This window comes from Rutilus rutilus (genome assembly GCF_951802725.1).
Source record: "Rutilus rutilus genome assembly, chromosome: 18".
Taxonomy (NCBI): Eukaryota; Metazoa; Chordata; class Actinopteri; order Cypriniformes; family Leuciscidae; genus Rutilus; species Rutilus rutilus.
The window spans coordinates 23895939-23904834 of NC_140231.1; the positions used below are offsets into that span (position 1 = coordinate 23895939).

Consider the following 8896-nt stretch of genomic DNA (forward strand, 5'->3'; position numbering starts at 1 on the left):
GCAGCATGACGACATATTATTTGTAAGACGTGCCATCCTTAAAAAAATAAACCAAAGAAAAAGGATAAATAGCAGCTTTTTAATTGTACAACATCATTTTACATTACATGATCTCACATTCAGAAGTACTGGTATGTATTACACAACTATCTACATAATAAGTCATTCAAATTAACTGCTGGAGATTTTGAGGACCAATCTTCAATCTAGTGTTTAGATCTTCCAAGTTCTCCATCACACCAGAGATGTTACACCTAAAGAGACAACATATCATTAAGAGTTTTTATTTGACACATTACATAAATGCAAGTGTATCTTTCACTTTATTCGTGAGTAGTTCTTACAAAACATTTTGTCGCATTTCAAGCACTTTAAAAAAAACAAAATCCGATTTGAAATTGTTGTTGTCTGTTGGCGAGAGGCTTACCCTGTGAGAGTTTGCACTGCTTAAGAGCTTCATTGAAGCCTTCGCACAAGGTCAGGTCAGCCTGAGTCGTGGCACAGTCCAGGAACTGCCTCACCTCAAAGAGACATGGGCCAGACTGAGAGGGTGGAAGTCGTGAGGGCTCCTGAAAACATGAAGAAAACAGACAGAGAAATACAAGATGAGGAGATGTAACCACTGCCATGCTTCTCGGTTTGCTCCATATTCTTCATGAAGATAAAAAAGTACATTCAAATCAATCTAATCATTATCATCACATATGCACGCCAGCGATCTATTAGACAAGTTTCCTGACATTGATAGTGACTTTAAGGAAAACTGCACCCATGGAATTTTTTTTTTTTTTTTTTGGAGCCTGATATATGTGGGCACTATGAACTGTTGTTGCCGAGTGCAACAGTCGGGTACTGGAAGTAAAAATCCCATTAATTTTCTCCATAAGGTAATAAGTTCTTTAACAACAACATATAAACCATTAAAGACAGAACTAATGTGAGTTACGAGGTTGTTAATCAGTGGTATATGCATTATTTCAACTTTTTTAATGATCATGTTTAACAGCAGAATTCCTGGTGAAAAACTACATTACCCATAATTCTGCACGATCAGAAAAATTTAAGTCCCATGAGGCACTGTGAAAGCGCTCCCTACGCTCCCAAACTACTTAAATATTTGTAAACAACATCTCTAAACCAACAGTTTTATATCTGTGTTTTTTTTATTTGTCATTTGCAATGCTTCATGGGATTTTAGTTTTTTCCCTCAAAACCTTTAAGTCTTGTACCTTTAACTTTTTGTAAATACTTTGCTTCAAATCAAAGGTTGTAGTGTTTTAACTTTGGATGTGGTTCATGGCTTATAACTCTGTAATGAATCCATTTTTAAAAATCCCAATAAAACAGTTGCACTCAATGGAAAAGAAAAAAAATGAAATATGAGAAATATGACATTTTCCAGGCATCACCTGATATGTAGGTGCTGGTTTGGGTGCCTCCGAGCTGCTGCTGCTGCCTCCACTGAAAGCACCTGTGATGGCACTGCCCATCACGTGCCCTACAGCCGAACCGACTGCCACTCCGGCTGCTGTGGTGGCCATTTGGGCCATGAGACCTGGCTGCTTGGGCTGGACCGCAGCAGGGGCCACTGCCATTGGAGGAGGTGGTGCGGGGGCTGGAGCGTAGGACGGGGCAGGAGCACTGACAAGGAAATAAGGTGAACTATGTTAAGTAACTAAGTATAAGCAAGTTATACATACATATATATATAACGAATATATTTTACATTAATCTGAATTCGTATCACGTGATGCAAACACGACTTAGTTTGAGCTGCTTTTGGCAACTTTAGATGGAAAGAAGATAAGTCTTATACCTGCTTGCGTCATAGTCTATTAAATGACAGACATTAAGCATAAATAAATAAATACTAAGCAGATATTAATGCTTTTCAACTCCTTGTCATTATGAAAAAGGTTTTTGGTTTGACCTTTCACCTAAGTTACTGCTCTGGATGCATTTAGGATACTCAAAGGGAATATCTGAATTCCCTAATTTCTAAGCAAACAAATATTGTTTAGTGGGGTTTTTTTTGTTTTTTGTTTTTTTTCTACAGTCCCAAAGTCTGGAGTTTAGTTTTTCCTTGAATGCAGCTAACATATCGTGTAACTTTACTCCTACACTGAGTCAAAATAAGCTTGCAGCTCGCTAACGCAGATTTACAGTGTAAAAAAACTATCAGTTGGCAATGCATACCTTGCTTGTGCTGTTGAAGGACGACTGCGGCTTCCTCTTGCCATTTCAAAAGTAGATCGTAACCGCAATTAATGCCCAATTATTATTATTATAAAGTCTCGAACAAAGCGCTGGAGTAGTTATATCCTCTCTATCCACACAGACTGCTGAATGACAGCCGGTATGCGCACGTGCGTTTGACCTTGTGTGGTGGTAACTCTAACTACAGCCATGGCGCATGCGCGCGTGAGTGTTCTAGAAATTGCAGAAAAGCGCCGCGATTAATTTGGTTTATTTTTGTCTGTGTGTGTGTGACGTAAATGTATTATGTATAACAGTTATGCCCACGTGATTCCTAAGATTTTCCTAAACTACCAAGGCAAGATTGTAGAATACTGGCATTTGAGATTTTGGGTAGAATGATTTGACATATTTTTTCATTTCATTTTCTAAATTCATGACTGTGAATGTGAAATCCTTTCTTACATGTTACTAAACAGAAACACTACACTACATTACATCATAGGCTCTAGTTCATCTTATGTCACACATTCCCACTAGATGGCGCTAAAATATCGGCATTGAAACCATCGAACTGTATTTGCAAGTCGAACTGTAATAGGCCTATACAATAATAGGGTAATTTCAGTTTGGCACAGAATAGAGCGAGTGGAAAGTGTAAACAAAAATACAGAGGCTCTATTAAATGTGTTATGTTTTATTGTATCATGTGCTTGATTGAGATTCTTTCATTGTTTAATGCTGTAGGCTATTTTATCTCTCAGTTGGGAAGATAGATGCAGATATATGCCTAGCCTACTGTTTGTCTTCTTTAACCCATTCGATTTTTCCCAGATTGTCATGTAGAATTATTTGCATTTGAACATATTCAGTTATTTTGCTGGTTTTAAGTAGGCCTATTTTTAAAAATGTGATTTGATTATGTTTTATATGTTCTATGAGCATCCTTGCTTTTCTAAATCAAATTTAAGTTCAGATAAATCCTGTAATCCATTTGTTGTTAGTTCTGTCAATGTTCACCTCATATAATTTCAAACCCGTATGGCATTCTTTCTTGTGAATGCCCAAGCTCTGATTTTTCACCTCATTTCAACTCAAACATTGGGAAATTTTCAACTCAACAACAGGAGCATCTTCACCATTTGCTTTCATTCGGCATTCTTCTCAAGGATAACGTTTTTGTTCTACTTAAAATAGTCATAGGTTTGAAATAGCATGAGGGTGAGTAAATGAGGACAACGTTTTGGGATGAACTATCCCTTTAAATTCTTGAATCACACAAGCATCTGCTATAGTCTTAAATAAATCTGTGAAGAAAGGTTCAACTTCAGGCAAAATGGAAGATTGTAATTTGACATAAATGCTTTTTAGTCAAATCCAGGGACGTAAACATAAAAACAACACAAACAATGTCCAAGATTGTGTTGTGGTTACAGCTGGCCTGATCATTTCTGCTTAGTGTGTGGCATGGGGGAGCTCAAATTTACTTAAATGGGCATGATTCACACCCCATTCTCAGATGGCAGGAGGTGATTCAGCATACATTAGGTTTTGTATAAGGTTCTGCCTTATTTCAGCATTATAGGTGGTCTGTTGTGTCTACATTATATGACTTTATGAGATTGAACTTAAATAACCAATAGGGCTCAACAGGAATTTCATTACCATTTCCAATATGGTCCGTGATGAGGCATGCACCAGAGTTCCACAAGCGTCTGTGGTGAATCCAGAATGATTAAAAGCAATTAAAAGCAAAAAATCCAAGAGGTAAATATAGTGCAATCATTTTGTTATGTACGTTTAAAAAAATTCTGATAGCAGTTTAAAGGGTTAGTTCACCCAAAAAAGAAATTTCCGTCATCGTTTACTCACCCTCAAGTTGTTTCAAACCTGAATGAGTTTCTTTCTTCTGTCGAATGATATTTTGAATGCTGGTAACCAAACAGTTGACTGTAACCATTGTATGGAAAACCACAGTATGGGGAAAAAAATACTATGGCAGTCAATGGCTTCCATCAACTGTTTGATTACCAGCATTCTTCACAATATATTATTTTGTGTTCAACAGATGAAAGAAATTATATATATATATATCACTGTGCCAACATTTGCATCTCGCATCACAGCGCTAAACAACAAGTTGCACTATAGCCAGCTTGTGTTTTATAACCTCCACTCCTTCTCCATGCTCTTTCTTGTGGTCACAGGCACATGGGATGGAGGGCTCAGGGTGAGGAGGGGTAGAGGCTATGATTCATTTCCACGGGGCTTTCTTTCATGTTTCCACTGAGTGACGTTTAATAGAGCCTCAGGGGTCTGGTTGAAGCTGCTTCCATGGTGGAGTGTTTGAGGAGTCTGGATTGCATTTTATCAGACTGAGGGGGCCCCGGACCCCGAGAAAGACTGACAACAACACAAAAGAAGCTTGTTTTGAACCTCTTGGTCTTCATGATCGAAACCTTAGCTTTATTGTTCTTAATCAACATAGAATTTCACAAATAAACACGTAATTAACAGCTGCATGCTGGTATGGAGCCTATCTGGACCCCTGTAGTTCAACTTGTAGCATGATACACAAAAGGTATGTAAGTCGAATGCGTAAATGTAAAGCAAACATCTTGTGTGATAAGCATAAAGATTGCTATTATTATTACTGAAATGCACAACATGGATCAACACAATACCAATACAGCAAACATAGAAGCGAGTCTTTTGTTGAGTTGTTCATTAGAGGTTTCTGAATGCCATTCGTACCCCAAAGGTTCATGATCCTAGTGGGATGTGAGGGTTCCAGCATTGTAATTTCTTCACAGGATTCCTTATTATTGAAAAGTCCCTTGGGGTACAGAGGAAGAAAAGGGAGGCTTCAGGTAGTTTTGGCTGTATGATCTTTTTCCACTGTTAACTTTCTCTCCCTATAGGCGTCATTAGTGATACCCGCCTCTTACAAACCACTGAATCTTAAAGAGTTGCACTCCCAAAATAGCTATATAAATGCTTTAAACATTTGGCACTGAAACAAAGAACTTGTCTCAATCAGTAAAAACCCACCTGTAACTGCAACCACCCATTCATCTCTGTAATCAAACTGCACAATGCTGTGTGGTGTTTTTATGTGTGTGTGTGTGTGTGTGTGTGTGTGTTGATAAAATACTAATTTAGCAGGGAAACTAAGGAGTTACTAAACCAGACTATCTTTCTGCTTGAACTTTGTCTGAGGGGTAATTACTAGTGAAGGATTTCATCTGAGGAATCTCAATTTAAGCAGAGAAAATGTATGTACAGAATAGGGGAGACAGACAGGGGTTATTTTCACTCATTTTACCCCAGACTATTTCTGTATAAGTGCACATCTTAAAGCTATTGAACATTTCTATAATATTTGCCCTAAAAAAAAAAAAAAAAAACGTTAATTTAAAAACACATTGATCTATTATGACAGCATGTCATATTAGTGGGACATGTTGTCACACTATATGGGGTAAGATGTCACAACTGAACCGGTCAAATATCATATTATAGCATTTTCAGCTAAATTTAAACAGTAAAAAACAAAAAAAATAATATGAAACATGCACTTGTAACATGTATGTTCTGTTCTGTTTTGGTTTAGTTTCGTTGTGTTTTATTTGTGTAAATATTCTCCTGTTTTATTCAGTTCTTTGTCTGGTCTTTTCTTTGTGTTGTGGATGTGTTTTTCCCTGTTATTCTGCTCTATATTCGGTGGTTTATTGTATTAAAGAGACTTTACTGGAATTCTTTGTCCCTGTGCGCTTACTTTAGGCCTATAGGCCTGTGACAGCACTATGGTTCACAAGTTTAGGGTCGGTTGAATTTTTATTCAAGGCTTTTAAAAGAAGTCTTTTATGCTCACCAAGGCTGCATCAAAAACACAGTTAAAACAGTAATAATATGAAATACATTATTACAATTTAAAATATCTGTTTTCTATTCTAATATAAATTGTACATTTCATTTGATGGTAAAGCTGATTTTCCAGCATCATTACTCCAGTCTTCAGTGTCAAATGATCCTTCAGAAATCATTCTAATATGCTGATTTGGTGCTCAAGAAACATTTCTTATTATTATCAATGTTGAAAACAGTTGTGCTGCTTAATTTTTTTTTTTTTTTTGTGGAAACTGATCTTTTTTTCAAGATTCTTTGATTAATAGAATTTATTTGAAAAAGATTTGTGACAATGTAAAAATCATTACTGTCACTTTTTAGCAATTTAATACATCCTTGCTGAAAAATTAAATTTTGACCATAAACTTTTGAACACTAACAGCATATTCTATTCCCATATGTTTAGTAGCTTTAAGTGTCATTTCAGGTCCTGTACGGATACACCATAATCACTTGTGGAAGAGAACCAGCTGGAGAAGGCATGAATTCAGATCATGTGCTTGATGATACATGAATCATTTTCAGCATTGTGTCAAATCTGTCTTTTACCATAAAACATGCATTTTCTCCCCTGGGAAGAACCCGAAGCTGTCGTTCACAATTGACTCACCCAACTATTTTTGGAGGAATTAAAAAAGGACTATAATTCATGGAAGGGAGAAAAATAAGTGTTACCAGACACCTCGTAAAACGGAGTTCAAGTGTTGAATGTCAAAAGACACATTTGTATTCCATTTACTTCTAAGGCTCGGGTTTTGCTATCAGAAATGTCCTTGATACGTTTAAATGTTTATGAGCCAGTGTGTATGAGGGCATGAATTGTACCATTAGACATCACTCTCTTAAACGGATCAATGTGCCTGCGTGTCAGTGATTATGTGATTCAGTCGCAGCTTAATGCAATGATGGGAAGCCTAAAGATCTCCTCCCTAATGACCCCTTGTAGATGCTGACTTTGATTTTTGCAGGTGTGCAGATGTGAAAGAGAGAGAGAGAGAGTAGACATACCTATGTTTACAACCAAAACATCAAATAATGGCGTAAAAAGACAAAAAAGCAACATCTCTAGAGATTTTCCATACTTTGAGACTGCCTGCTGTAAATGCGCTTTGAATGTTCAGTAGCAGAGATTTTACAGCAAGGAGGCCCTTAACTTTACAGCTATCGGTACACGGTTAAGCTCACCGCAGGGCTGTCGCAGCAAAGTGTGAGTGAGTTTAAAGTAAATAGTAGGTGCTGTTACGGTAGACGTACCTTTAGTAGTTGTGGAAGCGTCTATTGGTATATTGCGTTCACACAGAGCTGACAGTGCAAACAGAAGTGAATTCACTATCTGTGCTTTTCATTTTCTGATCTCTCCGGCTTTGCGCACCTGGGATGCCTGGCAGAAAACCGAGAGAAATAAAATGTGTTCCCCCCCCCCCCCCCCCCCCTGCCCCCATCTAATGGGGGTTTACAAGTGACCCTGTTATTTGAGATGAGTCAGCCTCATTGTGGTTCTTTCCACTAAAGTGAGGGGAATTGATGGATTTTAAAGGAAGTCTGGACAGTCTTCCTTTGTTTTCAGACAGCTATATGAAGACATAATTGATTTATATGCGTGTCTCATTGGCTCTGTTGTGGTTGGCTCAGGTCAAAGGGTTAACGAACACTGGCATTTAGTTTGAGGAAATGGGCAGCACTCTTAAAAATAAAGGTTCAAAAAGAGGGAAGCAGGGAAGTCATAAAAGAACCATTTTGGGTTCCCCAAAGAACCTTGAAAAATCTTTTAAAATAACTATTTTAAGAACATTTTAATAATCTAAAGAACCCTTTCCCACTAAAAAGAACCTTGTATGCTATGTAAAGGTTTTATGGAACCACAGATGCCAATTAAGAACCTTTATTTTTTGAGGCTGTAGGTGAAATCCACTCACAAAGGTGGATTAGGTTCAGGAGTGCTGGACCAAGTAAAGCGTGTAACAACACGCTCTCTGTTTATCCACAGGATGGTGCTAAAATGTTTTATTAGGATTGGAGGGTTCATGTAAAATTGAATTTGAAATTGTGCAGAAGCTTCACCTTAAAAAATAGATGAATGCCTCTTATCGATTTATAGAACGCTGAGGGGAAATAGAGCTCCAGCTGGAGATCATAGGAAACCAACATCTCCTGATAAAAGTCTAAGCTTATCTCTGAAATTGCTTGAAATACCCAACGGTCAAACCAAACCTTTTGTGATTTAGTTCCAGTGAAGTTTAGAAGAAAAAATCGGGCTAAATTGTAATAATTGTTTGTTTGTTTTGAAGAAGCTTGCGTGTCCCTCCAAGGGCAGCTATTGAAAACCATTGTCAGCCCACTCTTTCAAAAAACTGCTTCGCATAGCAAGATTTCTCTTGGTTTGGATCCAAATGCGTGGAGCAAAATTAAACAAGGCTCTTTGTTACAGTGACGGAGACAAAGAAGGGTCTGACTCATTTGGCAGGAGTTCTAAAACAGGATATAGATATAAGTTTCAGCATTTTCCCCAGCTGTGATTTATATCAAAACAAAATGAAAAACTGCCAAAGGTTTGAGAAGAAAAATGAAGCTGGATTTTTCTCCGTTAGTTAGTACACAACAAACAAGTGAACAAACAAAGCACATGAAAGATGTGGAATGCTGTTCGAGTCAGTCAGAATGAACAGTCAGTGCCGTTAGACACTAAAGATTTGACAAAGTTGAACGATGAAACAAAGTTGTTCCTAAGGTCAGTACTTGACACTGGCACATCAGATGCTTTCCTCAAAACTGCAAATTTCTTGACACCACA

General features: G+C 37.5%; 1 protein-coding gene across 1 annotated transcript; it reads right to left on the reverse strand.

Annotated features, from left to right (window-relative positions):
• Positions 1–65: 65 nt before the first annotated feature.
• Positions 66–2415, reverse strand: chchd10 (coiled-coil-helix-coiled-coil-helix domain containing 10). Its single transcript, XM_084388256.1, has 4 exons — positions 2197–2415; positions 1410–1641; positions 428–569; positions 66–254 (listed from the first exon to the last, which is right to left on the reverse strand). Exons 1-4 carry the CDS (start codon positions 2238–2240, stop codon positions 235–237), a joined length of 438 nt encoding a protein of 145 aa, XP_084244382.1. The 5' UTR covers positions 2241–2415; the 3' UTR covers positions 66–234.
• Between the last annotated feature and the right edge of the window lie 6481 nt (positions 2416–8896).

Bases quoted from the DNA above. Each gene is read 5' to 3' on its own strand.
- chchd10 (XM_084388256.1), bottom strand. From the start codon at position 2,240: ATGGCAAGAGGAAGCCGCAGTCGTCCTTCAACAGCACAAGCAAG. The intron at 1,642-2,196 runs GTATGCATTGCC...TTTCCTTGTCAG, and splicing joins CCTTCAACAGCACAAGCAAG to TGCTCCTGCCCCGTCCTACG. The intron at 255-427 runs GTAAGCCTCTCG...TTGTCTCTTTAG, and splicing joins GCAGTGCAAACTCTCACAGG to GTGTAACATCTCTGGTGTGA.